The sequence below is a fragment of the Daphnia carinata genome, chromosome 5 (assembly GCF_022539665.2).
Source record: "Daphnia carinata strain CSIRO-1 chromosome 5, CSIRO_AGI_Dcar_HiC_V3, whole genome shotgun sequence".
NCBI classification, from domain to species: Eukaryota; Metazoa; Arthropoda; class Branchiopoda; order Diplostraca; family Daphniidae; genus Daphnia; species Daphnia carinata.
The window spans coordinates 110,439-138,287 of record NC_081335.1 but is presented as its reverse complement, the minus strand read 5'-3'; the positions used below and the strand labels follow the sequence as shown (position 1 = coordinate 138,287).

The 27,849-nt window shown below is 40.7% G+C and overlaps 6 protein-coding genes, 2 long non-coding RNA genes and 7 other non-coding genes across 15 annotated transcripts; 10 read left to right on the top strand and 5 right to left on the bottom strand.

The window, feature by feature from the left end:
* The first annotated feature begins 222 nt into the window (after window positions 1-222).
* On the top strand, window positions 223-5,045 carry LOC130695877 (ornithine decarboxylase antizyme 1-like). Its single transcript, XM_057518942.1, has 3 exons — window positions 223-235; window positions 3,976-4,151; window positions 4,227-5,045. Exons 1-3 carry the CDS (start codon window positions 223-225, stop codon window positions 4,581-4,583), a joined length of 546 nt encoding a protein of 181 aa, XP_057374925.1. The 3' UTR covers window positions 4,584-5,045.
* Window positions 5,046-7,212: 2,167 nt separating this feature from the next.
* On the bottom strand, window positions 7,213-8,859 carry LOC130697008 (uncharacterized). The gene is made up of 4 exons (XM_057520142.2): window positions 8,581-8,859; window positions 8,235-8,315; window positions 7,729-7,789; window positions 7,213-7,654 (listed from the first exon to the last, which is right to left on the bottom strand). The coding sequence occupies exons 1-4, from the start codon at window positions 8,802-8,804 to the stop codon at window positions 7,643-7,645; spliced, it is 378 nt and encodes a 125-aa protein (XP_057376125.1). The 5' UTR covers window positions 8,805-8,859; the 3' UTR covers window positions 7,213-7,642.
* A 983-nt stretch (window positions 8,860-9,842) lies between these two features.
* LOC130696999 (proclotting enzyme-like) lies at window positions 9,843-11,909 on the bottom strand. The gene is made up of 7 exons (XM_057520128.2): window positions 11,733-11,909; window positions 11,574-11,657; window positions 11,421-11,508; window positions 11,056-11,357; window positions 10,828-10,988; window positions 10,255-10,375; window positions 9,843-10,166 (listed from the first exon to the last, which is right to left on the bottom strand). Exons 1-7 carry the CDS (start codon window positions 11,812-11,814, stop codon window positions 10,120-10,122), a joined length of 885 nt encoding a protein of 294 aa, XP_057376111.1. The 5' UTR covers window positions 11,815-11,909; the 3' UTR covers window positions 9,843-10,119.
* A 710-nt stretch (window positions 11,910-12,619) lies between these two features.
* LOC130697015 (uncharacterized) lies at window positions 12,620-13,893 on the top strand. Its single transcript, XR_009421003.1, has 3 exons — window positions 12,620-12,958; window positions 13,028-13,551; window positions 13,626-13,893. It is a non-coding gene; the product is annotated as an uncharacterized LOC130697015 (long non-coding RNA).
* Window positions 13,158-14,680, bottom strand: LOC130696996 (oplophorus-luciferin 2-monooxygenase non-catalytic subunit-like). Its single transcript, XM_057520126.2, has 4 exons — window positions 14,543-14,680; window positions 13,640-14,480; window positions 13,408-13,539; window positions 13,158-13,334 (listed from the first exon to the last, which is right to left on the bottom strand). Exons 1-4 carry the CDS (start codon window positions 14,561-14,563, stop codon window positions 13,198-13,200), a joined length of 1,131 nt encoding a protein of 376 aa, XP_057376109.1. The 5' UTR covers window positions 14,564-14,680; the 3' UTR covers window positions 13,158-13,197.
* Window positions 14,681-14,871: 191 nt separating this feature from the next.
* Window positions 14,872-14,973, top strand: Trnay-gua (transfer RNA tyrosine (anticodon GUA)). Its single transcript has 2 exons — window positions 14,872-14,908; window positions 14,938-14,973. It is a non-coding gene; the product is annotated as a tRNA-Tyr (tRNA).
* A 975-nt stretch (window positions 14,974-15,948) lies between these two features.
* LOC130697016 (uncharacterized) lies at window positions 15,949-27,528 on the top strand. The gene is made up of 5 exons (XR_009002777.2): window positions 15,949-16,062; window positions 16,724-16,810; window positions 26,804-27,125; window positions 27,210-27,297; window positions 27,412-27,528. It is a non-coding gene; the product is annotated as an uncharacterized LOC130697016 (long non-coding RNA).
* On the top strand, window positions 17,061-17,132 carry Trnag-ucc (transfer RNA glycine (anticodon UCC)). The gene has a single exon. It is a non-coding gene; the product is annotated as a tRNA-Gly (tRNA).
* Window positions 17,529-17,600, top strand: Trnag-ucc (transfer RNA glycine (anticodon UCC)). Its single transcript has one exon. It is a non-coding gene; the product is annotated as a tRNA-Gly (tRNA).
* Trnag-ucc (transfer RNA glycine (anticodon UCC)) lies at window positions 17,998-18,069 on the top strand. The gene has a single exon. It is a non-coding gene; the product is annotated as a tRNA-Gly (tRNA).
* Trnag-ucc (transfer RNA glycine (anticodon UCC)) lies at window positions 18,739-18,810 on the top strand. Its single transcript has one exon. It is a non-coding gene; the product is annotated as a tRNA-Gly (tRNA).
* Window positions 19,617-19,688, top strand: Trnag-ucc (transfer RNA glycine (anticodon UCC)). Its single transcript has one exon. It is a non-coding gene; the product is annotated as a tRNA-Gly (tRNA).
* On the top strand, window positions 20,034-20,105 carry Trnag-ucc (transfer RNA glycine (anticodon UCC)). The gene has a single exon. It is a non-coding gene; the product is annotated as a tRNA-Gly (tRNA).
* On the bottom strand, window positions 20,757-23,179 carry LOC130696987 (clotting factor G beta subunit-like). The gene is made up of 8 exons (XM_057520114.2): window positions 23,022-23,179; window positions 22,365-22,594; window positions 21,877-22,215; window positions 21,559-21,774; window positions 21,331-21,478; window positions 21,113-21,261; window positions 20,932-21,013; window positions 20,757-20,858 (listed from the first exon to the last, which is right to left on the bottom strand). The coding sequence occupies exons 1-8, from the start codon at window positions 23,143-23,145 to the stop codon at window positions 20,776-20,778; spliced, it is 1,371 nt and encodes a 456-aa protein (XP_057376097.1). The 5' UTR covers window positions 23,146-23,179; the 3' UTR covers window positions 20,757-20,775.
* LOC130696989 (chymotrypsin-like protease CTRL-1) lies at window positions 25,001-27,633 on the bottom strand. The gene is made up of 9 exons (XM_057520117.2): window positions 27,484-27,633; window positions 26,779-27,005; window positions 26,297-26,620; window positions 26,137-26,225; window positions 25,929-26,058; window positions 25,695-25,839; window positions 25,415-25,545; window positions 25,246-25,327; window positions 25,001-25,133 (listed from the first exon to the last, which is right to left on the bottom strand). The coding sequence occupies exons 1-9, from the start codon at window positions 27,611-27,613 to the stop codon at window positions 25,051-25,053; spliced, it is 1,341 nt and encodes a 446-aa protein (XP_057376100.2). The 5' UTR covers window positions 27,614-27,633; the 3' UTR covers window positions 25,001-25,050.
* Window positions 27,634-27,849: the final 216 nt, after the last annotated feature.

Below are 27,849 nucleotides of genomic sequence, written 5' to 3'. Positions count from 1 at the left end.
TCATTTTTTATTTGAATAGTAACGATCTTAAGGTGGGGCAATAGACCTGTTTCGGATACGTTCACTGTAGTTTTGCCAAGAAATTTTGTTTGCAAACAAGAGCAGACGCTATTTTCGTCCATGCCCCAACGTCGGCAAACGTTTTACCTTTTTTTCCATTTCTGTTCTGACATAGGGCCGAATGAAATAAGTCCTATATCTGGCGATTCGATGCAAAGGAACATGGCTGTGGACCGTAAATTTGCTTGAAAATCATAACAAACGTGTTTGCTTCGTGCCGATGGGAAGATGAGGCCGCCATTCCAAACACAAGCCAAACGTGAGCAGCGTCGTCTGCTACATCGGTCAATCTTCAAACGTGACAATTGTCAACCTGAACTATTCAATTTATTTGTTAGACAACTAAGCCGCCGCCGACAAGAACTCACTCATTATGAGAAAATAGTTTACATTCCCAAGCCATTTGATTTCCAGGCGAAGCAACCACGCTTTGGTGTCTGCTTCCAAACACTGACGTCACTGTCTGTTTTGTCACGGCTTTCATACTTACGTGTGATGTAGAATCAAAAAATAGCACGCCGAGAAAAAAAAAAAAAAAAAAAAGGAAGGCCATTGCTGAAATAGTTGTGCAGACATTTCGTATACTATAAGGAAACAGGGGCTGGAGCAAAGCCACGACAGACTGGAGGCAGCGTAGGTGAACTGTTGATACCTGATACGTTTCACGAACATTTTGCAAAATTCATCAACAGGCAATAGCACATTGGATAATGAAGTAGTCTATCAATATTTTTTTATTATTTCATAAAGGATTTCCTCATTTCTTTACCAACAATTTATTTGCGAAATTTGGGTTACAGGACAAATGACAGGTGGACGACTTGGCAACATTCGCAATGGACGGAGGGACAATGTTGGTAGTGTCTTATTCTGTTGAACTCACGCTCGATTGAGGGAAAACATTCCGGAATGTTTTCTCTTTTTTTTTTTTTTTTTTTTTCATTTCTCTGTGACGTATATATTCTATACTGCTCAGATTGTCTATTCACGTTATTTCACAGGAAATTATCTTTTGTATGGTAATGTTGAATAGTTGCAAAGTCAAAATTAAGCAAGGTGAAGGTCTCTTCGTCATTTATTTAGATGCTGTTTTTTTTTTTTTTTCATACAACGAATAACGCTGACATTGAGACTAAAGACAAAGAAACCCTCCTGCCAGAATGGCCCATGCTCAAGACTTGTTTGAATCAGTTATCTCGCTTCCAGACTTTAGCTAGACTCGTACTAAAGCCATTACTTCCCTAAAATCGTGGCCTTCATTCCAAGTCTTTATGCTTTCCATGAAAAAAGAAAAATGTCACACGATAAATAGGCGGAGAAAGTAAATAAAAAAACAAAAAAGATCTAGTGAGGGAAATTATTAAAAAGCAAAGCGAGGTGGAGAAGAGAAAAAAGACTGGTCCTGTTCGGGCTGCCCTTATCGCAAGGATTTGCTGTGGTTTCTCCCGTTGCACCATCGATGTTTAGATTTAGAATCAGCTGTTTTGCTCACGTAATTATGGGTGTGAACAAAGGAACGCCAGTGGTAGACTATATGGTATTTGGTCAAATGGTCAAAGTGACACTTTATGGCAAAATTAAAAACGGACGTGGTTAATTAACTAACGGTGTTCCCTCCTTGATTGAGGGAAATCCTTAATTGTGTGATGTTTCTGGAAAAGAACTAACGGCTGCTAGATGGCAGCACGCCAAATATGAAAAGGGGTTGGGATATAGGTTATAAAAAGGCAGGCATGTCAAGACACAGTCGAGTCTACATCGGACATTTCACCGCGACGGATCCATCCATAATTGGATCCCTATGTTGGAAGTAACAGCAGAAGACGACGATTCGATAAGTGAAGACAAACGGTGGTTAATTAGTGAGTATGATTATTTTCGGTTCTGAAGCGTTATCGTTAACCGGAGAAGTCAACAGCAGTCCAGATCAATTAGAAGCCATGCCAGCCCTAACAATTCATTCGTAAGTATTTTTCACTTTACTATTTTTTATTGCATCGGAAACGATTAGATACGTTTACTCTCCATTTCCTTGTGATTTGTTTTGTTTACCAAGTGTACCCATTGCTCTTTTGTTCTCTCCATAGCCGTGGGATAAGGAAGGGTGGCGGCGGCCATCTTGTCTTCCTTTTTTTTTTTCTCGTGTAGTTTCTCGTGCCAAAGCGGGTAGCAACAGTGCAAAACATTTGACACTTGCCTTGATCTCGAGTTCAACGATTGTGGATCAAGGCAGATGTTTCGTAATCAATTCTCCGCTTAACTAACAAAATCAAAATGGAATCGGCTTGCACTAGTAATTGAAACGCCCTGTTAATGCAAGGAAAATACTTACGTCATCCTTGACTCGCACTGCGCAGATTCGGCCCTGTTTTATTCCTTTTTTCTCATTTCTATTTATTTGGTATTGCCCTACTGAGCGCAGCATTGTGAACATCTGCAATGGCCGTTTGATCTTTTCGAATATTCGAGAATCTTCCATTTCGTGTTTAGATTCTAGCTGTTTTGGTGAGAGTGCTAGGCAAAATTCTTTTGTTTCGGTGGTGGCATTTTGCCTTTCCTTTTTGCGAGAAGCTAACGTTATCTGGTCCAACGTTCATTTGTTTATCTTTTGTTTGATCACGTTTCGTCGCTTGTGTCGTAGTAGTTCAACGGGTTTTTTTTTCATTTGTTTCACATGAATGACGTCATTTCAATCTCATGTAATTGCACATGACCATACTTTCGTCTCGATAACGTTGATAACAATTGGGGGAATATGAGTCGATGGACGTCAATCGTGTTGTGTTCCAACTGCGCATTTGAAAACCTGGACAGTTTCCAAACTTTTAAGACATGCCAGTCATTTGGCATTTCTTCGTACAAAGCAACATTCAAAACCCGCGTCATCATCATATCGTATCCGGCGTATCGAATGGATCTTTGTAGCTTGGGAATTGGGCCGGGAAATTGAAACTTGCTGGCATCTCATTTCATATATGGCGTATGATATTGAGTAACGTACCCAACGCTGCACGATTAAAGATGAGGAACATGGAAGATTTAAATTATGTCGTTGCACCAAAAGAAAAAAAAAATGTACAAAAATTTTTGGCTTCTTTTCATTTCGCAATCGATTGGTCGATGGGGACGAACGACTTTGTCTGCGGATCGATAGTGTTGCTATCGGGATCGCCTAACTTTCGTGATGTCACGACTGCAGAAAACAATTGGCCAAACCCCATGGCAACTGAAATTTCGTTTTTTTTCCTAATTATTTACATAGACGAAAAATAGAATAACAGATTACGTAAGACAAAGAGAATAACTGCAATTCCGATCGACAAAATATTCAACAAAATAAAATGGAGTGGTGGGGCGTTTTCTTGTATTTTTAGCCGCCGCCAGATGGGAGGTAATGCTGTTGTACAGACAAACATGAAGGAATGTGTCGCTCTTCTCTCGTTTTCTTTTCCGAGTTTTTTTTTTTTTTAACGTGATGGCGATCTTGGCATTGGGCCTATTTCCTGGCTCTTGTGCAAATGCGATCGCGCGTCATGTGAAGAAAACGAGGATTCTTTTTAGGGTTGGAAATGGTTTTGTGTGCGTTGCCCCCCGCATTTGCACTTCAGTTGTTGACTGAATGAGTTTCCGATGCCATGTCTCTACTCTTGATTGTCCCACCCGATGAGTTAAACACATTTGTTCTCTTGTGTCGGTTCATCTTGGCAATTTTTTTTTTTTTTTTCCTTTCATTTTTCTTTTTAGGTCGTCCAGTGAGGTGAGGGGAGGTGTTTCTATGTCTGGATCATCTGATGTTACGCCCTTGGCCACAGTCGAGCCATTCGTCGTGAGGTAAGATGCTGTAGTAAATATCTTTTTCCTAATAAAATAATAAATTGTGATGCTAAAAATTCTATTGTTTGTTTGGTCAATTAGGCTGGGGGTGGGGCCTCGGTGGTGGTCCTGATGTGCCCCACGCCGCCAATTCACAGCATCAACAAGTAGGATCGACACCGCCAGAGGGCCACAGTAGCCACGGTGGTGTGGGGAATAATCACAACAACAAACAGCTCTCTGTCAGCAGCCAGGAAGTTATTCAACAACAACAAATTGTAATTATCTCGCATTTCTCTATTGGACACTGTCAAATATTGATGACATTCTTGACTTGAAATGGATACGTATAGGGAGAGGAACTGGTCAAAGCGTCGCGACAGCAACCAACTCGTTTGGCCTTTGTTTTGGAACTGACGGCCACCCGCGACTGGCGCTGGGAAGGTGTTTTGTGGCGAGGACGTCTCTATCTGGAGGTCCCGTCGCGTCTCGTCCAGACCGGCTCCAAAGAGGGATTTGTGGCTCTGTTGGAGTACGCCGAGGAGGAGTTGCAATGCAGTCACGTCGTATTGGCCCTGTCGAAAGAGAGGGCTGATCGGGCCGACGTCATTCGCACTTTCATGTTCCTCGGCTTCTCTGTGCTGCCACCGGGCCACCAGCTCGTGCCGGCCAACTCCAACAACCTCTTTCTCGCTTGCAGTCTAGAGTAAAAAGACTAAAAAGAAGAAAAGGAAAAAAGGGGTTTGAAAAAAGCCACCCATCGTTTAGAAGAAGAGTTCGCATCATTTACCACCGCCATCTACACAGTAGCTCTTACTCCCCTTTCTTTTCTCGTGTTTTTTTTATTCTTCTTGCACGAGCCTGTATTTGCTGTTTATTCGATGACTTTGATTAGACCCTGCCCACCTAAACTTTTAATTAAAAACATCGCCCTAGTTTCATTTCTTAAGTGAGTTGTCGGTCCTTAACTTGTTGAAAAAGTTACAAAAAAAGATTTAAAATTGCGTCAAAAAATTACAAAAAAAAAATAATTAGATTAGTCAAAACATGGTTGTCTTTTTTCTTTGTCTTATTCTCTTTCGCCTTTTTGTCTTGTCCTCGAAACTTCATTTTTTAATTACACCCATCAATATAATGGGGATCCATTCCATCTTGATGGATCAACATGAAGACAGCCCTCCCTACATTTTTTTTTCCCCCGTGAACTGTACGACGACGCGTTCCAATATTATTGTAGCAATCTAGTTGGAGACGCATAATTTTTTTTTTCTTTTGTTTTTTTATTTTCATTGTGGGAACCCTATCCTTTTTCAACTGCCATACCACGACGGTACAAAAAAAAAAAAAGAATCGTCGCTTCGTTGAGTGTTTCTTTGACGTACTGTGACACCACACGTTTATAGTTGAATTCGTTGTTTTTTTTTTTTGTAAACTCATGAAACTATCGATTTTGGAATGCTTGACGAAGATCAGTTGGATTTTTTTTTTCTTTTCTGGTAGTGAGCTTGTGTGATGGACTTGAAAAAGAAATTTTCCATTTTCGGATTCACCTGCAAAATCGCCTGCGATAGATGAAAAGTAACAAACAAATAAAGGAAGAAAAACGTTTCTCCATATTTTACGTGTCTCAGCACTTCTCCAATCAACCCCTTTTTCATACTTTTTTCACAAAATTTCGCTACAGTCCCTCTTTATTCTGGTATTGTTGTACGCTTAAAATACCGATTTAATAATACACTTATTCAGTTGTAACGCCTTTTTCTTAATGGCAACGTCTTGTCACTAGCAATTTATTTATTATTTTTTTGAAGGTGTAAACAAGGTGACTTTGGTCATTCCATTTCCAGTATGTCATGCACTTTCCTTGCAATGGCAGTTTACTGTTCGCTCTAGTTATTCCATTAATACGTTGTTGTTGGATCATGTATTTGATTGCAAGATTCTCAAAGCTTTACGTAATCAACAAGGGCGTATAATTTGCACATGGCAAGGTATTATTGTTCCATTATTATGACTTTGTGATGAAGGTTAAATTTGAGACAAGTTGTTGATATTATAGGAAGCTGTTTCTCTAGTTTTCATGTATTTGCAGTTTGCAATGAATAATAGCCATCATTTGTTTCCAACATGAATGTGTGTGATATGCTACATGAGCGTGCAGTCAGTGCTCTAAAAGTAGTAACCAACTTTTGCTTGATTAACAAGTAGCCGTTGCTGTAAGGAATGGAGTTTGTATAGTTAATTGTCAATGAAAGAAATATTGAATTTTAAGCTTCGTCATGATGTCATAGACTAGCTAACCTATTACTCAACTGTATCAATTTAGTGCCAACTTTGGATGTTGGTTAAGATCTATACTTTGTAATGTTTTTGCAGTTGCTCAGGTAGTTAATTGTGCTTTTCATTTTGTAGCAGAATAGCCTAACATTTGTCACTTTGTGTATTCTAATGTCTAATGTTTGTTTTTCATAATTTATTTTTTAAACACGGACGAAATCCTGCGGGGTTGGCTGTTCTTTGTACAATTGCCGTTCAAGTACATAAAAATATGACGTTTACGATGTTTAATCAAAACATTGATTTTTTAAGGTAAAAGATTTGCCTAGTCCTGTTTCCCTCTTCCCTTCGCCTTTGTAAATAGAATAGTGCGATTAGTAGATTTGCCCGTTTATCATTGATGTTCCAGTATCGTATATGGATCATTTTTTCTAGAATTGAATTACGCCAAGAAGAATCCGTTGTATTGACATCTATCATTTAAGAATGCGCTTCCATTTTTATGTTTTGATGTTAAGAATGAGTTCCATTTGTCGAGTTTGTTTGCCTGCATCTCTGATCAACGTGTCGTCCAAAAAAGGTATTAAATATTAAACTTCAAAAATAGAACGCAAAGTAATTCTGGATAAGAAAATCACTTACGCGTAGGTACGTGGATATTTCCAAAGTGAGAGAACGTCTATTATCCCTTCTTATCGATAGTGGCTTATCTGAGAACAGAAGGTCAACAAAGAGATGTTTTTTTTAAGCTGTTACCCGGAACTGCTATAAGGGATTGAACAAAATATCAATAGACAACGCCGTTTTAAAAAGTGGACAGAAGAATAACTTGGGCTTGGAACAAGTATTTTGAAAACCCAAATCTGGATGAAAGCGTAGCACAAGTTAAAAGGTATTTGGATAGCATTTTAAACCCTTTTTGTTTGTTTTTTTAAAATTTACTACGCAGATGACAGAATGTTAGCCGACATACCTCGGGTGTAAGGAAAAGGTAATTCAATCACGACGAATGCCTAATAGTTTTTTGTTTCTTTGAATAGATTAAAATGAGGAAAACCAGGATGCTGGAACGAGGCGTATATGTCTGCACACTGTATGCAGGGTATGTTGATACATATCTACTTTAGACTCATTTTACAGAAATAAGACGAAATAGGAATATACGAAGCCGTTGTGTGAAGTAACCAACGTCGAGACATCCACAGAATTGCCCCAAAATATAGACGACAGCACGTAAGTATTTTGAGAATTTCAATCAATTTTAGAATTATCATATGATATATTAAGGAGAAAAGGGACAAACAGACAGAGGAAATAGACCCAACCACAAATCAAATCTTCCAATGTCAATTTCTTTCTTTTTTTGTATTTCCAGGTTTGATTCCTTTCTTCTGCTCATACTTGTCAGCGAAATACCGCCTTGTCCTGTAGCCGGGAAAAATGGAATGGAAGTCGTCCCGGCTATTCAAGTGGATCAACGCCTGCCCGTGTCCTAATAGGCGTGCTGCCAAAAAGGAATACAAAACGCGTTAGTCTCCATTTAAATTTGAAAAATTCTATGGAAATATTGTATAGGACCTGAGGATGGACGGGCAAGTACTCCAGATCGAAGTAGGGTAGGCGTCCTCGTTTGCCAAATCTAGTCGAAAAAGCAATGGAACGTGTAACTTTTCAATTATCGCATTTCTTATGCAAGGGATGCGTGAAGAAAGCTGTCGCAAGAGCTGTCAAGGTGCGTAGCTTAAGCATTACAAAACTTTTAGTAACAGGTTGACAACGAGCGTTCTGTACAGTCCATGCTTCGTTCTTCGAATGCGTTCATGCTGAAGCCAATCGGCTTTAAAAAGACTATTTTGATGGTTAAAGGCGTGCGAAAAAAGACCTTTGCGAAGGAGAATCGATAGACCCTCCTCTTCGTTTGTGATGGTGTGCTGGTGAAGGTATAATTTACGTTTGATTTAAAATAAATGGAGGTGCCGCGGTGATATAACAATTTTTTTTTTTTTTTATAGAACTGCGGGAGCTGGTTCAACGTGTTTGTAGGGCACAATCAAAGTTGTGGACGTTCATGGTAGTAACTATACCTGGGACGGACGAGTGAGTTGTCGTAGCGTCGGTCGAGTTGTTTCAGCTGAAGTAACTGGACAATCTTACCGCCCCTGATACTGAACATACGCTAACACAGTTTCAATGTTAAAACAATGGACGGCAATGGAAATGCCGCTAAATCCGGTAAAGAAATTTGGCTAAAACCGAAATTTTTTACATGCGATAGAAAACGATGACTTTATACACGTCACCTGTAGTTCGACAAGAGTTTAAATAAACATCTACGTTACAAGGCACAGGTAACATTGATGTAATGTTCAAAAAGTTAAAAACATAAATTGAAATAGTCAGTTTAATCGAATTATTATAATTTGTGTGTACCTGGGTCGAGCTGCCTGGCCGTAGACTTTGTCCAATCCCTGAAGATATTTGATGGCGTCCGCCATGGCCGTCATTTCGCCGCCTTCACCGCCGCCCATGACATCGCCGTCGGCCTGTACGCTAGTGGCGTAAACGGCCAACACGGCCATCACCACCAGAAAGACCAGAGTGGTCAACGAACCGGAACGGGGAAAGAGAAGCTGCTGGATGCTGTTGCTGGACATGTTGCTGTATGGTTGGTAAGTGTGCGGCTTAGTAGGTAGAAGAGACAAGTGTCGACTGTATTCAGACCGCAACATCTCGCACCTTTTTATACTTGTTGCACCCCCGCCCTACAGTTTCAGCCGAGTTAGTTTGACGCAGCCGCGTCCAGAGAAGGTCCTTTACGTATCTCCTACGCCCTTTTTCTTTATTTTTTGTTCCAGAACAACACTTGTTCCCTCATTCTTTTCGTCTATTTCGCAATTCGTTAATTCTAACGCGCCAAAGTCTGTCAATCGCAGCAGGTTCCATCCATTAGTCTTATCTCGACACTTGCAACTGTTTTTCGACTCAAATGATTGAAAGAAAAACGAAACGACAATAACATAAACTGCGATTGACAGATGAAAACGACTGCAACTAACGACCTGAAGCGTTTCTGCAAAGTTTGCGCTATTAAGCCTTTTTTCCTACACATACATCTCAGTTATAGCGTTGTGAATTAAGACAGGGCCACACGTCTTTTGGCAAGTTGGAAGAATTCGGTTGTACCGAAAGTACACAAGAAACCACTTCCCTTTGTAGGAACATGGTATGTGTGTGTTATTAACTCTGTATCCGTTTCATCGTCGAAAAGTAGGTGTGTAGGAGAAAGAATCACAAAGGGGGTTCAAGGTTGACATTTTACCGATACATCGTCCCAGTGCAGCTTTTGTGTGTATTACGAAAAGAGTGTCGACGGAGTTTGGGGCAAGACGTTTGACTTTTGGGGGGGGGGGGGAGAGTCATAGTAGAGAGATAAATGGTTCAATCAGTACAACATGGACCTACAACATACGTTTATGAGGTCGAAAGCAAGCGGCCCATAAATTGGGAGCTTAAAAGGGATTCAACACAACACCGCCTTCTCAGCCCGAAAAGAAAACGTTGGTGTTGGAGAGAAGCTCACAGCGCAAATAGCTTTTCCTTTAGTAATGGCCGAAACAGAGTCGATCGGAAAGGCGTTTGGGGCGGCAAAGAAGAAACGACGATGGTGAACGTCGCAAAATGCAGAGAGGTAATAAGGAAAAAATTAAAAAGAATTTATTTAGAGGTAGAACCCGCCACCTGCAGCGCGGAATATTGGAACACACGCATAGTTACTACAAATTTACGAAAGATATGAACATTTGGTTTGCTTACGAATAGCAAATAGTGATTTGCTTTAAATTAACAGGCCTGCTTTACTAAATACGAATATAATGAATTTATGGCCATCGTCAGTGGGACAAGCGCGCGAGATTCCGACATTCGATAGTCCACACGTCTCACGTTTCTTTCAGCCAGCATTTTAATGAATCACGCCGTGCGCTGGACGGTGGATAGGATCCAGTCCGTGTAATGACCTGCGTGCGACACAAACACGCGTCGCATAAATAGAATAAAGTGAGTATTCAACTTTTACACCAATTCATTCGATTGCAATAGGCTTACTAGTTCGAGTGTAGAGCCCTGGTTTTGTTGGTTCCCCACATCTGATACCCCAAGAAACAACACCGATGGCTGCCCATCGATCGTCCACCATGGGCATCATCAACGGACCGCCGCTATCGCCCTACACTCCCCCAGAAACAATAAGGAAAGGATTAATACATGCACAACAGTCAGCATACCTTAGCAAGGATCAAGGGCGACAATTATTGCGAGTTCACTTAATGGTACGAGCAAGTTTAGGAAAGTAAAAGCGCTCAGAAACGCCAACTGAGTTTTAACATGTAAATGCATTCAATTCCCAAAGCATGTGAAACGTGACCACCTTTTTTTTTTCTTCTTATTTCTACAATATGATTGGACCTCCTCCTACGCTTACAGCGAAATTGACGTAAACAAAATGTGGATTAAGTTACTCGAGGAGAGAAGCAATCAAAACGTTTCCTCTGACGAGATTAATTAGCTTCATGATTTTTTTTTTTTTCTTGTTCCTTTCTAGAGCGCCGGCCCACTAATAGTGAGCCTGTGTAGGTGATGAAATTCGATGAGGTAACCTGAGAAGTTCTTATTACGTACCTGGCAAGCGTCAGCAGATTTGATTCGGCCACCAGCGCACAATGTCGTGTTAAAGACATTTTTTCCGATGGCTTCAAGGCAGGCTTGATTGTTCCAAATGGGCACCTCCACTTCGCGGAGAGAGGGACTAGAAGTGCCTAGAAACGCGGTTGTTCCCCAACCTTTACGTGCGATACAAAGTAATAGTTTATCTTATTCTTAGTTATTTATCTAGAAGTCAGAGCGGACCTGCCACAATAGCTGTTCGGTCTTCCAGTGATGGCAGTGACGGAGGAGGCAGACAAATGCGTTGGATGACGGGACTGAATAGGACGGCTTGACCTAATCGAACGATGGCAATGTCGTGCAGGTGCGAACGTGGTTCATATTGTTGATGAACAATTATCTTTTCAACACTGAATAGGTTGTTGGTGTTGCTGTTCTCATCCAACAATGTCCCGCTGAAACTTTTGTTTGGCGGAGTAGTGGTAGGCAACCTTCCTGGTATGTCAAATTCTCCCAATCGGATATGAAGTTTAGACGGATGTACCCTAGGGTTTTCATGTGACATTGGTTAGAACAAGAACTGTATGAAAACTGATTCCAGAATTTACCCACTGACACAATGTGCAGCAGTAAGTATGTGACGATCTGAAATCACAGCCCCAGCACAATACTGGTTTGTATTAGAGCGATATAGTGCTGTCAACAATAATAAATATGTATTATGGAACTAATGAAGTGCAAGTAATATCATTTAGCATTACCAGCCATCCAGGGCCACTTTCCTGGATAAGATAGTTCTCCGCCGACGATTCTAGTCTGGGTATTTGCTCGAATTCCACATCCATCTGAGGGCAATTGAAGAGATACGATGAACAACCCTTAAGAAAAATACTATTCATGTAAAAAAAAAATAATAATACCAGGTTTTGCCACTGTCGAGTAGATAGAAAAATGAAACAAACAAACGAGAGGTAGCAGATTGGACAGGAGGATGCAAGCCATTTCTCGTCAAATAAAACTAGCGTTAAATTGTCATTTGCTGGAAATGATTGAATGATAGTTCACCTTACTGCAGACGAAAGAACCTCGACCCTACGGTAGCCATGGAAACCCTCGAATGACCTTAGTTGACCTCGATTTGCAGAGAGAAGGGCGACATTAATCCAGAACACATTCTTCTACGATTTCATTTTTTTCTTCCATTAAGAAAATATTTACCATACGTTTGAGGGTCGCGGTGGCCATGGCATAGTAAGCTTTGATTTGATTAGATTGACAGTAAGATTTTATTAGAAATTGCGCTGGTTGATTAAGGGCTGGTTTTGTCTCACGTTATGGTTACAAACAAGTAGTCGAAATCGTTCACCTCTACGACGACAGGAAATTGCACACTTGTAGCATTTGATTTTTGAGAGATTGATTTCCTAATGTATTCCTAACGATATACCAACATCCAGGTAAAATTAGAGCACTACCTCTGCGTTCTCGTACGCCCATAATGTAAATCGCAATTGGAACCTAACCCTAACAAAATTCGTAAAGAAGGAAACTTTAAGAAGTTTGATTATTAAAATTTCAACAACGAAAGTTTCTTTATCGTTCATCAAACATCAAGAATGTTTCGCCTTTTTACATTCTCTGCATATTGTTTATTTCTATAATTTACATCACATTTTCGTTTCCCAAAGAACAATGTAAGTTATTATGTCCTCCTCAGAGTGCTTAGCAGTGGTGTCCTGAGGGCAGCCGCGAACAACAGCTGTTTCAGCAGCGCGCTGGTTTCTAGCAGACGTAGTAGCCTTTGTGCCTCTCGAGATAGGTTTCTTATACAACCTGGTAGAGTTAAAGTTTTAAAAATGTCCACTCTATATGAGGAATATTTTAAAGTAGTGTATGCTGCAAATTGTATTGTCATCAGAATGGTTAATATTTTAATGTAGTAATATTGAAGGCAAATGAGAAACATAAATGTTGTTGACGCAAGCTATGTTTGGGTGCAATGGCTCGTCATTGTTAAACATGTTGAGCAAATCTATTACCTTGACTATTACATACGGCAATGAAAATGATCATACAACCAATTTGCGGTGACTGACAATGCTGGGGTCATGTTTAGATGTTGCACAATTACGTACAACCACAATCAGTATACACTCACAAGTTCCTTAAATTTACGTTAAACATTTATGCATGTAAACTTTTATTTTTTGTGCAGCAACCACAGTGAATCTCATCTTGAGTATGACTAAAAATGGACAGTCCTTTTGGACCATTGGTTTATAGTTTTATTGTAGTTACCTACAACTAACAAGTAAAAAAAAAATGTTAAAAATCTTATGATGTTTCTGGAATAAAGTGTCTGTTTTTAGGTTTCTTTTAAAATGCTCAACAATCAAGGTAGCCACCAGGGTTCAAATCTCCGAAGCTGGTGGTATTGGCACATGTTGCTCCACTTGTAGCTTTGAGAAGATTTGGATTGTCACGAATGAGCCACGCTAGTCCACAGTCACAAGAAAAGGGATCTAATGATTTTGGGACATGAGGTGTAATCTTTTGTGTTTACATAATATATTTTGGCTTCCAATGTTTTCTTACTGTTCACAAGGTAGATAGTGCCAGTGGAATTTGCTATGCCAGCCATCTGTGTCAAAATGGGCTGGAAAACCAAGTAATCAAAGGAAACAAGATTGTTGTTGGTCAAATCGATTTCGGCATAGCTGTAATCTCCTGTTTAGAAAAGTAAAGATTTGTATTCGTTATTTTTTTTAAAATTAAATTAAATGTAGGTATATAATTTAAATATTTTCATTCAGAAAACTACTCAAACCTTGAAAAGCATCAGCTTCAATTGCGTCCAAAGACATATTGTTGAGGTAAACTTTCCTCGGAGCAACCAACGAAAGTGCACCGGTGGTGATTAACGTAATATTATTATTGTTTAATGCAAAATTTAGAAGGCTGGGTAGCGCAGTGACCTGTTGTGGGACTTGAGTAATCATGTTTTTCGATAAAGTCAGCACTTCTAAGGTGTTGGCCGATAAGCTGGAAACGAAAGCATTTAATATAATTCCGGTTGCCAAATCATTTAACGCATCATTATATAAGTAGAGGTGATTGAGTCGGGAAAATGCCACAGCGGGGAAGCTTGTTAAAGCTTCAAATCCCTGGCTATTATCAATTGCTAATCCAACCAAATTTGCCAATGGAGGAAGATTTTCAATGGGTTTAATGTTGGAAACAGAGTCCAAACGAAGTTCTTCCAATCTCGAAAAGCCCCGCAAAAAAGAAAAGTCTAGCTGGATCAGGTTGCATTTAGAGATGACCAGCTGCTTGGTGTAACTGCTGGAAGAACGAAGGGCACCGGGGTCCATAACAAGTTGAAAAGAATCTCTGCTTGGGCCAATTATATCGATTAAAAGAACGCGTTTGCCGGATAACAAATCGGCTGGAATATCTCCTCCGGATGCTGGAAGGATCATCACCAAGTTGTAGATATCGGGAGCAATCGTTCTGCTAAAAGCAGCTTGAATATCTGTTGGTAAGACATCGATGCAGTTGATATACAAATTGCCTTCAGCGTTCTGACCACAAGTGCATGGACTGTAGTCTTCACATTCCGCCTTGATGCTGGGTACAGTTCCAGCTACTAGAATGAAGATTATGGCGATCTGCAATGAGTGTGACAACGTTTGTGTGAATTCATGTAGAAGAACTATTTGATACAACTTACCCAGGTATTACATGCCTCCATTTTGTCTTAGACTCTGAAAGGATGTGAGCTGTTGACATTTGCTATGGAGAGCGTAGATAAGCAATTTACAATTGCTCATGTGAACCGTGGATTTCTTCATGTAGAGCGTGTGTGGCTGTGTATATCTTAACGCCAGCGATTGTTGTCGTAAAGTTTATCATTCGTTTACCTAAAGAAAGTATAGGTCCGTATGTTTTTGATAAGAAAGTGAATATTGAATCTAGTCGTCCGTTAAGCCCGTGTTCTTGTTTCAGTGACAAATTTCCCCAGTAGCAATTTAGCTTCACATTTGGAGTGTATAAAAGTATCCGTCGATAGCTCAGTTGGCAGAGCGGTGGACTGTAGAATTAGCTCACTATATGTGAAAAGATGATATCCATAGGTCGCTGGTTCAACTCCGGCTCGACGGAAAATTTTGGGTTTGATAAGAAAACTATGTTTTGTTTTTCACTTGTTGCTGAGTCATCCTAACGTGCTAACTTAGCTATTTTTGTCTTCCTCAAATAATAACATGAAAAATACATAAATAAAAATACTGAGACAAATACTACGCAATGCCTTTTCCTAAGAGTGCCTGAAAATAACAGCCCCAATGAAACTGGAGCAAGAGAAAGCTCCATATATAATATTGCCGCCATCCGGCTATTTTACCTCAAGCAACTCGGAATATCGGTTCTTGTACTGAACGAACACGTAACAGCTAGCATAAGCTAGTTCAGTATTTCGTTACACGAGTAATAAACATTTAACATATAACGTAAAATGATCTTTAAAAATTTTAATTTTTCATAATATATTATTCAATAAGAAAATACTTAATGAAATTAAAAGTAAAAAAACAAAAATTTTGTTTCAGGTTTTCCAAAAATGGCAACGCTGCGTGCCTATTTCCGTTGGTGGCCAATGTTGGTCCCCTGTTCAGTGTTGGCGGGAGAACGAAATGAAAAACTTGTGTCTTTCGTGAAGACGAAGATTGAGGTAAGAATTTTTGCAGTTACCAAATTTATTAGTGCTCGTGAATTGCTTATATTATGAAACAACGTACAATTACGCCAAGTTGCAGAGTTTACTTTTTACAAAGTTTCTCCAAATGTGAACGGTACGTTTTAATTTGTTGCTCTGTGTCGTAAATCTTAGCGGGAAACCTTGATTTTCTCTGGATAGGTAAAATTTGCAGCCAGTTTGTTTCATCCCATTTAATCGAAGATAATATTGGTGATAGATGAAAATCAGTCGTAGTAATTAATAACGTAGCAGCTTTAGTATCGTTCAACACATGGAGATCCATTTGCCATGGCCTTGAGTTGTGATGATGGTGTTTGATTTAATCAAGTTTTGGTTTGATAACTACCACAAAGCACTAATGCCAGAAATGTTTTCCTAGTTAACTGACCCTGTGGCAGCAGCATGTAGCAGAGAGCTGACACTGCGAGCAAAAATGTGAAGTGGAAAATGACCAATACTGAACTCCTTCACAGCCACCCCATCTACATCTTTAGGTACGTGAAAGTGCATTAGTACTTAAAAGTGCATCACCAGACATGTATCATCAGTCAGCATAAAAAATTTACATCATTGTAAACACGATAGCTTGATAGCCTCTAATAACATTTTTTGCTAGATACATAGCTTATTAATTGGGTGAGTTGCTACTTGTTCACCAGCTACAGTTCTATAGTGGGCAGTAAAAGAATAATTTTTTGTCCAGTATTCTTCAAAATTTCAACGTAGATGACATGTAGAAAAAAAAAAAAGGAGGGGTGGGGGGGGGGGATGGAAAAAAATTCATCACGGGTTTGCAACTGAAAGTATCAAAGGTAAGGGAGGATGGGGACGAAATTTGTGTCTTTGCCACCAATACCGTACCTTTCCCCCCTGAATTTGGTGAAAAAAAGATAGAAAACATTTGTTTACCAGGCCCCCAATTTGATGATGGTCAAAACAAGTGAGCGAGGGGGAAGGGTGGTCTGCAGTTCGTTCCATTGCGAAGATAGTTCTAACGACAGTGTGCTCAGATCGATGTGCGACGTAGTTTAGTGTCTAACATAGCTCACCGAGATTGCCAAAATTTTTAACGACGCATCTTTATTTTTTTTTCAAACTTCCTTCTAATGCGCTGTTTACATAATAACATTGTCTACATTTTTTTTTTGTTTTAAGGCATTTCTGGTTCGTTCATAACCGAAAATTCTTCAGTGTGTGAAGTTGACATTTCCAAGTGCCGTCTTCAATTCACTTCATAGCCTGGTAAGTGCCTACTATTACTGCTAATTTAGATATGCATGTGCCACTGCGTTCCAATGCTTTTGTTTTTCTTTGGCAAGCCGTATTTGCCTCTTTTTGATGTGTTGCAAACACTCGATGCGTTTTCTGGTAGCATGCCGCCGACATAGCGTTCTAATTCTTTAGCGAGCAGCGTTTGGAAGCGAGGTTTTTGGCAGTTGAGTCGTGCATATTGTCGTTGGGTCTTTTCATTTTAAAGAAGATGCTGTAGCAAGCGTTGGTGGTATAGCGGTTAGCATTGTTGCCTTCCAAGCAATAGACCCGGGTTCGACTCCCGGCCAACGCACTCCCTTTTGCTAATACTTGCGATTGCCTACGTCATCAAAACACCTTGTAAAACATGTTTTATTAGCTCAAGAATGTTGGTAATTATGTCGTTATCAGATGACCCAACCTCCACATTACGCGAGGTTTCTTGTTGTTTGAAATCTGGTTTTCTTGTTTTTAAAGCTGTATTTCCTTTAAGCCGTTTGTAGATAAAATGCGCGTTGCAGACTGGGTTCCAACACTTCCTCTCGGTTTTTAATCCACTGATTGATTTTTTTAACGCTCCGATATCTAACGTTTTAAAAAGTTTTACCTTTTTTCTGAAAACCCAGCCAACGACTCCCATTTTTGTTGATAGGTTCGTAAACGAATCACGTTTCGGGGTGACAAATTAATCAACACAGTCATTTCGTAAGCGTTGGTGGTATAGCGGTTAGCATTGTTGCCTTCCAAGCAATAGACCCGGGTTCGACTCCCGGCCAACGCACTCCCTTTTTCTGATACTTGTAATTGCCTACATCAACAAAACACCTTGTAAAACATGTTCTGTCAGCTCATGAATTTTGGTAATTATGTCGGTATTAGATGATCCAGCTCCACAATTGGTGGGGTTTCTTGTTGTTTGAAATCTGGTTTTCTTGTTTTAAAAACTGTATTTCCTTTCACCCCTTTTCGATAAAATGATCATTGCGGACTTGATACCTTCACTGCCGCTCGGTTTTTAATCAATTTCATTGATTTTTTTTTAACGCCATGACATCTAACGTGCTAAAAAGTTTTACCTTTTTTCTGAAAACCCTGCAAACGACTCCCAATATTGTTGATAGGTTGGTCAATGAATCACGTTTCGGGGTGACAAATTAACTAATTCATTCATTTAGTAAGCGTTGGTGGTATAGCGGTTAGCATTGTTGCCTTCCAAGCAATAGACCCGGGTTCGACTCCCGGCCAACGCACTCTGTTTTGTCAAAATTTCCCATTGCGTCCATCAATGAAGCCCTTTGTAAATCATGTTTTATCAGGCCTCAATTAATTTAATATCGGAAATTCCATCGTTATTAGCTATTCAGCTAACAAAAAAAAAAACATTTTAGTTAGGTAGTTTGACATTTTAAAATCTCTAATTTGGACGTACCTTTAATTTCTTGAAAGCTGTGGAATAATTGTGGATTGCAGACGTCGTTATAGTTTTTGCTCTATTTTTGAACAAACTAAATTTTCCTCTTCTAAAGGGGAAACCATTTAGCGCAGAAAACTTTCAATTTTTTCTTCAGTGAAACCCAGAACAGATCGGCTCATTTTAACTAAACCGATGAGGCATTCGAAGATTTCAGCGTTACTTAAGGGGGGAGGGGGGGGTGTTTTGAAGACGTTCCAGCTCTATTCAAATGAACCGTACACATTTATCTATCAATTCTGATCCCTCTGTTTTTCGTATCGCGTATTTCATTCTTTTTCTTTACACATCACACACTTTGCGACGAGGCTTATTAAAAATTCTTGATTAGATGTGACGCTACAATCGCCGTTGTGTTACCCCAAATCTATTTATTTATTCATTTTTTAAAGTTGACTAATTATTAATGTTTCCTGATGACGAATTAATCAACTTTACATGATAGTACGCGATGGTGGTATAGCGGTTAGCATTGTTGCCTTCCAAGCAATAGACCCGGGTTCGACTCCCGGCCAACGCACTCTGTTTTTGAAACGAAAAGTTATTCTCAAGTCGAATGAATTATTTTTTCTGATAATTTATTGCCGCTAGAGTTTAACTTTTTTAGTAGAATGTTAGACCGAAGGGGGTGATTGGGTGAAAAGTTGGTTTAATTTTTCACATTTCGAATGATTATTATTACTTTTTCGGTCGAAAGGTGAATTTTGTTTAGTGCTCGGGGTAGACTTGGTCATTGTGGATTGATCAAACAGCACGCTGTCCTAAAACTTTCAAGCTTGACATTCCCTGTCAACTTGTTTGTATATAGTATATACAGTAGAACCAGGTTCTTACGGTCTGTGAATTGGTAACATTAGAGCTTTGCATTTTACACCGATTCTTTTTATTGAAAAACTTCTTTGAGCGTTCATAAAAACCGCTGTGCTGCGTTGCCGGATCACCCTTTTTTTTTTTTTTTTTTCAATTTTTGAGCGTTGACTATTTATACTTTTTGCGTCGTTTGCTTATCGTTTTGAAAGAGGTTTTTTTTCTCTCTATCAAATTGGTTGGTTAACTGAAGTTTGTTTCAATTAACCTACTCGCTGTTCTTAAAACAACTACTATTCAGTATCTAACACTTGCAGTTCCCAGTTTCTAGTATTGAAGATAAATGTCCCTTACCGTACTCGGTAACATATTTACTGATTTAACAATTTTCTGTTTAGGCTTGACTAGTTATTTGCAATTACTAACGTAAAAGCATTGACACAGGCATCAAAACTTTTTCTAATGTAGTTATGTAATCTTGACTGCTGTTATAAATCCTTTTTTGGAAGCTGATACCAAGCGTTGGTGGTATAGCGGTTAGCATTGTTGCCTTCCAAGCAATAGACCCGGGTTCGACTCCCGGCCAACGCACTCCTTTTTGTGGAACAAGTTTAGTTGCTGAAGTTATTGGGAAAGTTCGCGAAAATGTTTCATCAATCAATTGGCAGTCTCCCTTGTTTTAGTCTGATCAGTGCGAGTTGTTTCTCTATCGCATCAAGCGCAATTATATTTGGTTACATTTTAGTGGACCTTTTTGGTTTTTGGTATCGCATGTTCAACATCATCTGTTATTTGTGTTTCATGATTGGTAAATTTCTGACCAAGAAAACAATCGTCTAATCGAAATGTAACCAAGATATTGATGGTTGTACTTTTTTCCTTGGTTTTCCGATTACTGCTACGCTATATAAATGCTGAAAGGAACGCTCTTCCCAAGCGTTGGTGGTATAGCGGTTAGCATTGTTGCCTTCCAAGCAATAGACCCGGGTTCGACTCCCGGCCAACGCACTCCTTTTTAATGCTAATTTCTTTATCGTTTTCAAACTTGAATTGCGCTTTTTGCTGTACCATTTTTGTGGCAAACTTGATGTACAATTTTTCGCACTATAGCCCAGATTTCATCTGTGATCATATCTTTTTCCCTTTTTTTAAAAAAATCTCAACCGTTTTCCGCGTTTGTTTCATCGAAGGAAATCTTTAAAGATAAGGTCACTAACGTGTATTGCTATGGTCATGCTTGTTGATGCCTTGATTTCGTTCCAGTCGGTTCAGCTTAGATCTCGAAACAGGAAAAACAGCATTGAACTCGTAATCTTATGCAAATTGAACAGGGCAGTGGTCAAGATTTGTAACATGATTAAAAATTGAAATGGCAAAAGATTTTTGGTTGATTTAAAAAACTTTTAAAGATAAATATGGAATTTGATCTCGTCCTTGACGTTTGTTTGCCATTTTTAAGTTGTAGTCAGTGTAATCATACATTTAACAAGTAGATGAACAAAAATGTGAACGACGGAACAATCAAATTATAAGCAAAATAATTTAGGTTGATTTCGTACATCAGCCGTGAACAGGCGGCGATCTTTTATTTTCACCGTTTTTCTTTCTCGGCATTTACATGAGGTTTAAAAATCCCATGTAAAATGCATTGAGGTAAACACGAATCTCGTTATTCTTGTTACACTCCTGCCGCTAGCCAAATCCAGAATCTGAATGCTGAAACTCTAGTGAAAACGCCCGGATATTCTTCTCTTGCGCAACCTATATGCACAACGGCAATGTCGTTACCATGTAGAGCTATCGTAACCACCGTGCAAACAGGACAGTCATTTACCTATTCCGAAACTGACGATGCCAACCTGAATCCAACGGGAATTTGGCGTCGCTTGAACGATAAGCGGACCGCCACTGTCACCCTGCAAAGTTCCAAATTAACAAAACGTGTGCCTTTTTTTTTTTTTTTTTTTTTTTTTTTTTTTCGCAATGTGTTTGGCCACAAAGAGCGAGCCACTTACCCTGCAAGCGTCTCTACCAGTAGCAGCGGCGCATATCATACTTCCATCAGCTATTTGAAAGCCAGCCTTCTTGTAATTTTCTTTGCATATTGAGCTCGGAGTGACCTTTAGCATAGCTTCCTGTAAGACTTTCGGCTGCGGATGGCCCTCTTTTGATGTCATTGGAGAACATGCGGAATCATTTCCTCATTAAATCATCGCGAAATTGAAAGACTTACCGTAAGCTAGTGATCCCCATCCGATTACGGCCGCCGCTTTCTCTGCATATCTCTCTCTGGTGCCCAGTGACGGCAAACAGACGGGCGATATGGTCGACGTGAAATTGACGGGCGATGCCATTGTTAAAATGGCAATGTCGTTATTAAACTATTTTTAGAAATAGAAAATCACTTTGGGTGCGTGCGAAATGGGGTTTAAAAAACAAAAAAGAATGATGAAAAACCCACTTTAGTCCTCAAGTTGTACCCCCAGAATATTTTAATTCGGCGGACTTTTCTCGTCTCTTGAGCGTCGCTGGGGTTTAAATTGTGCATGCCGAGGTCAACAGTCAGTCGACGTTTAAGACCAACCAAAGCGGACACGCAATGGGCAGCAGTGAGGATCTTTGTCGGTGAAATTAAAGATCCAGCGCATAGAAATTTGCCACTAAATCTCAGTGCCGCCTGAATCACGGAAGATATTCGATTCATTGATTTTTGTTTACTGCAAACAAAAAAAAAAAAAAAAAAAACAGAAAAGAAGAGAAAAAGGAAATCGATGTTTACCATGAAAGGCCAAGAATTCTTGGCGGCATCTGATCCTCCTACGACTCTGTGCAATTCAAGATCGAGACCTTTAGATGGCCCAGCACCGCAAATAAGCGATTGTCGTTCGGTATCGATTTCTTCCAATTCTTCTTCCGATTCCATCGATGTTGTTTTGATGCCGTGCGGTCCGTAAGATTGGTGCAACCATGGAACGGCATTGGGTGGTTGGGCTACGATTGGGCCGTCGAAGGGGTAAATTGGCATCGGCGGCGGAGCCGATTCGTAGAAATTGTCCACATCCAGATCGTAGTCGTCGTAATCATTGCTTTCATCTTTCGGGCAACAGATGCCGTTGGCCTAAAAGTACATTTGCTTTACTTATCATTTGCCTCGTTACGCAACGCTTTGTGCTTGCAATTCCAAATTCCCGATTCCCGATTCCTTTCTTTTTTTTTTTTTTTTGGGGGGGGGGGGGGGGGGGGGGGATTCGTTGATTTGAAAATCACCTTATGTCCGTCGCCTGCTCGGAGATATTTGCAAGTGCCGCGTAGAGCAATGGCCTTCATGTCGTCGTACGTCAACTGGGGCATTTTCGTCACTGGGTAACAGGAGCGGAACGACATACAAAATCCCAAGTGCCCGTCCTTTGTGAGGCAAGTCCGGTCCTTCATGTGAATGAAATCGTCGCTGGCCAAATGCGAATCGTACAATTCATCGTCCGCTGCCCTGTCTCCTGCTGGCAATGGCAAAACGCATCAAATGTGTTGTAGTCAGTTTTAGAATTGAATTTTTTTTTTTTTTTTTTTTGCCTTCTTGTTTGTGATGTTTACAAGGAATATTCAATTAATGGTTTCTAAGAAGGCTTTATTGAATTGTTTGAAAAGAAGCGAGCAAAAACATTCCACCAATTTCAAATCGGTTTGAAGGTTTTTTTTTGTTTTGTTTTTGTTTTTGTCGGTTGACAACGTGAAACGGGATTATCCAGTTTACGCTAAATTCTTTGAACAATCTTTTGCATTTAAAAAAGGTTCATCGCACGTACAACTTTTATTTTTAAATTTCCGCGCCAACGTGTTTCCCAAACTGTTTTATCAATAATGGCTGAATCAAACGAAAGGCAGTAAAGGAAAAGAAAATTGGCAAATAAGGCGAGAGGCTCTGACCTTTGATGACGATCGTATCAGCCGTTTGAGAGTAGAGACCGTTGGCCGGACGAAAGGAATGTAGGAACAAGGAAGCCACTAGAAAACCAATGGCCGGCGTGAGTAACCGGTAGATTTGCGTCATTGTCACTAGTCACAGGCGTCGTTTGTGCCGCGTGACTGCGAGTCGCGATGGTCGGCCGCTGCTGTGAATTGTTGGATCGTGCACCAAAGTGGCCAACACACTCAACCAGATTTTGAAATCAACTTGTCCTATGGCAACTCCTTTTACGTAGAACCGAAAGACCTCGGCATTGGGTCGCTGTCAGTCAAAGCCAAAGCCCAGGCGGTTGGGCAACACTCGAGGACGACAAGCAGCTGCACTCCGTGCTTATCGGCAAACTCTGCGTTAGGTGGAACGGCGCGGCGATGGAAACGGCAGCATTTGCATTCGAACGTGTGGTCTTTACCGCTTTACGCCAAGTGCCTTCGTACAACTAACCTCCATTCTTGAATGTCTTTTGCTTTTCTACCATGTCTAGTTCAACTTTAGCAATTCGAAAGCCTCAAGCCTGTTTTGATTACACCAAAGGAAAGGGGGGAGGGGGGACCGGACCCCACCGGACGGGTTGTGGAAAACGGTCCCGATACCGGTTGTCAGTCAGATTGGTGGAGGTAAATTCGCTCCCATTTTTTTTTTTTTTTTTTTTTTTTTTTGGTTTTCCTGTTATAACCGTCTTTTCTTTTTAGTCTGTGCGTATGGCGCAATGGTCACACCGTCTTTCATCACGCCTAACGGTATTCAAATCTTGGACATGCGAGTCGTATGTTGAATGTACTCGAAACGAAATTGTCCTAGTTAGTTTTCCGATCTTCATTGCAAGCGTGCAATCAAAGATGAAAAAGATCCATCTCTCGATCGCCTTTAGCCCATAGAATAGAAATGGACTCATTATCTCGATTAGAATTGTTCATCTAGAGCGAATGAATCGATGCGTGAAAACTCGAACGGCATCCCTCTAATTCTATTGCAGGTGTGCCATGGAATTTCACGTGAAATGTTTTTATCGTAATTCTAGCGTGCACGTTGCATTCCTTTCTTTTCCAATCGCATTGGCCCTTGCCTACTCCCACATTCGGCGTTAACAGTAACAGTTTAATTTACGAATTGAAGATCAACTGGTGAAACGCATTTTTGATCTTCTTCTCTTGTTTTCGTATAGGGGCTTTTATTATGTGTCCTTTTTTTTTAATTATTATTATTATTTTTTTGGCTTAATTAACCCTATCCGCACGTTTCGCTATTACCTTAGATGCCTCCCGTTGGCCAGTTTTTTTTTTTTCTTTGTCCAGCCACGACCATCTGACACGCCTTTACTAACTTCAAAAATCTTCCCATCGGGAAGCTGCCACCTGATATATATATATATATATATATTTTTTTTTTTTTTTTTATCGGCTAATGATATCAACACGTTTAGCGCGATGAAATTGTCCTTGGGTCAAGATTTGGGTGAACAGTTTGTTTCGGTTCAACGATCTCGCAACAGACGAATGCCAATTGGAACGGGGACGTGCACTTGGCAACTTCACTATCAACCGTCGCAGCAGCTTCCATGTCTCAGTGCGTGAATCTACGTGATAATCAATAAGTGCGGGTTATCGAGTACGAAGAAGACGAATACCGGGACAAGGTGAATCGATTCCGTCACGTTGGCGTTGCGTACAAGTTTGATTGTAAAACGATCTTTCATTGGTTACGCAATTTTGCCAAAGAGCAATTAGTTTTATTGGCCTTTTTTTTTTTTTTTTTTTTGGTTCATGACACTAGACGGGAGAGAGCACTCGTCTTTTCTCCATCTGCTAGAGTTATGCTTTGGACGAATGCATCGTTTCGATACGAACTACCTTTTGCACGGTTTTTTTTTTTGTTTTTTTTTTTTTTTCATTTTGATGCGCGGTGTATTATATTATAATGCTGTGTGAATATTGCGTTTGGTGCCGAATCACTCTTTCACAATCGTACGTAGTAGTCGAGCTTTTATGGCAATCAAAATAGTAAATGAAACCTGATCCATGGCCTGAAAGACGTTACCCTGGTGTAGACACCGGGATATTCTGGTCTGGCGCATCCTTGGCAAAAACCGAACAGAAATCAATTTTCAATGCGTAGTCATTTTTTTTTTTTTTTTTTTTTTTTTAGTTTGAATGAACTGAACTGAAGTGATCTGCGTTATAGGCATACCTTTGCCGTGACTGACTATCCCTGCTACAGTCCAAGGTGAGCCGGATGATGATCGAACTAGCAGTGGACTTCCGCTGTCACCCTGTCATTACCAAAGTACGACGATATCTTTATGCATTTGTTGTGCGCCTTTTTTTTTTTTTCAAAAATTCTGAAAAGAGTTTCGCACCTGACAAGTGTCTCTTCCTGGTGCGGCGGCGCACAACATGCTGTAGGCCAGTAACGGGTACGCTTTTCGACATTTCAAGTTGCTCGTTATTTGGACGGTCGCTTGCTGCAGGACTGACGTTGCAGGCCCACCTGAAGCCAACCAAACCGGACGTCAAGTAGAGCAAGTGCATATTTTTTTTTTTTTTGGGGGGTGGGGTGGGGTGGGGTGGGGTGGGGTGGGGTGGGGTGTTGTGGGGTGGTGGGATGAGACAAGTGGCACTGACAGTTCAATTTTTTACCTTGCTGGACGTCTCCCCATCCGATGATGGCAGCCTCGCTGCCGACGTACCGATCGGCCAGACCAGGGGCGGGCAAACAGAAGGGCGAAATGGTCGACGTGTAGGTGACAGGCGAGTCCAACGTGATCATGGCAATGTCGTTGTACTATTGACTCAACGACAAAGTAAAAAAAACAAAAACAAAACAAAACAAAACAAAACAAACTGAAATTGCCAATGAATAGAACAACTCACCAGACTGATGGGATTCCAACCTTTGTGGATGACGAGTCGGCTGACCATTTTCGTTAGCTGCGCGTCGTTTTGGTCCTTGTCGTGCATTCCCAGGTGGACAGACAATTTGCCGATAGCCGAGTCTCGTATCCTACATCGATAGAAGATGATTTCCAATTTGAGAAAACTCTTTGATTCAAATAGTTTGAGCAGTTTCAAAGACGTTTACCAGTCGACGCAGTGAGCGGCCGTCAGGATTTTGGTGGGCGCGATCAGAGATGCGCCGCAGAAAAAGAAACCCGAGTATCTCAGCCCAGCCTTGCATGCCAATTTCACAACATTTCGATTTATTTGTGGGGAAGTTAAAGGAGAAGAAGCTGAGAGCTCACCATGCCAGGCCAAGAATTTTTGGCGGCGTCGGTCCCTCCGACGACGCGCTGGTCTTCGACGCTCAACAGTTTGGCTGGCCCGGCGCCGCACTGTGTCGATTGTTTTGAATCGATGAATCCCTTGATCCATTCGTTGGGTTTTTTCATGTGCGCCTGGCCGTGTGGTGCGTTCAACAGCCAGGCAAAGTTGGAGCCGTAGGCAGGGCCGTCGTCAGGGCCGTCGTCCATGTTGGCCGGCACAGTCGAAAACGGTTGGTAAAAAGGGTGGCCAAGCTCGTCGTAATCATAGCCGTCCAGCTGTTTTGAGCAGCACACGCCGTACACCTAGAAGGGTCAAACGTTTGAAATGTTTTCAATTTTTTTTTTTTTAATTTTTTGATTTTTTTTGATTATTTTGTTTTTTTTTTGCTGTTTTGGTTTGTGGCATTAGCTCTGTAATAACGTGGTTGTGCATGTGGTGTGTAGTTGCTGTAATTTTATACCATTTTTTCACCTTCTTCAACGTAGTTGCACGTACCACGAATGGCCGTCGTCAACGGACCCAAATGTCTCAGCTGGGGCAACTTGATGTTCGGGTAGCACGTGCGGATGGTCGTGCACGAGCCGAAGCGGCCGTCTCTGGTGAAACACGAGCGCTCCTTCTCCTTCATGAAGCTGTTGCTCAGCAGATAGTTCTGGTACGCGCCCTCGTCCTCTGCAACGTCGCCGGCTGCAAAATCGACAGGCACATCACGTCAACGTTTCGACAGATAAACATGACTGAATTTCAATTGGAAATTGGAAATGAAACGCGATTCCGAAAAGAAGAAAGGAACGGGTTTCTTTTGTTGTACAGTAGTTTTGACTTTTGTTTTGTTTTGTTTTGTTTTTTCAACTGAAACATTCAAATGCGCCGTTCGTCTTCCATTTTCAGAAGCCGAAAACCAGTTGTTGGATTTGAATGTTTGGCCCCTTGCTTTGGCCCCATAAATTTGGGACTTGTGGAATTCTGTCAAAATTCGGTACCCCTCATCTTTTCTTCCATTATTATTATTTATTTATTTTTTGTTTTTTTTTGTTTCACAGTTCACTGCACTAATGTTGTGTTTGTTTGTTTTGTTTCTTTTTCAAAAAAGATTCCGGCAAGATCACAAGCAAAAAAAAAAAAATAAGAATAATAATAAAAAAAAAACAAACGCGAATTTCACCTTCGATGACGATGGCATCGCTAGTTTGGTAGATGCTTGCCGTAACTGCCGAGCGGCGAGACAAGACGGATGCCAATAGCAGGATGACGATGGTCGAGGACATCGAGTGAAGAACTCGGGCCGGTGTCATCGTGACTCTCGATGCCGTGCGTGTGTTGTCGAGCAAAAAGGCAGCCAGGGCAACAGAGCGAGTTGACGGTGCTTTCAGTCGAGATGAAGCTACGGCCGACTAGTTGCTGAACCCGTTTCATCCACCCAACTCTCGGATGGGTTCTAAATGAATTCGCTACTATCGCATCTGCTTTTATGAAGATGCCCTTCAATAACAGGCAGCGCCACTGTCGTCATTTCGAGGAAAGAACAAAA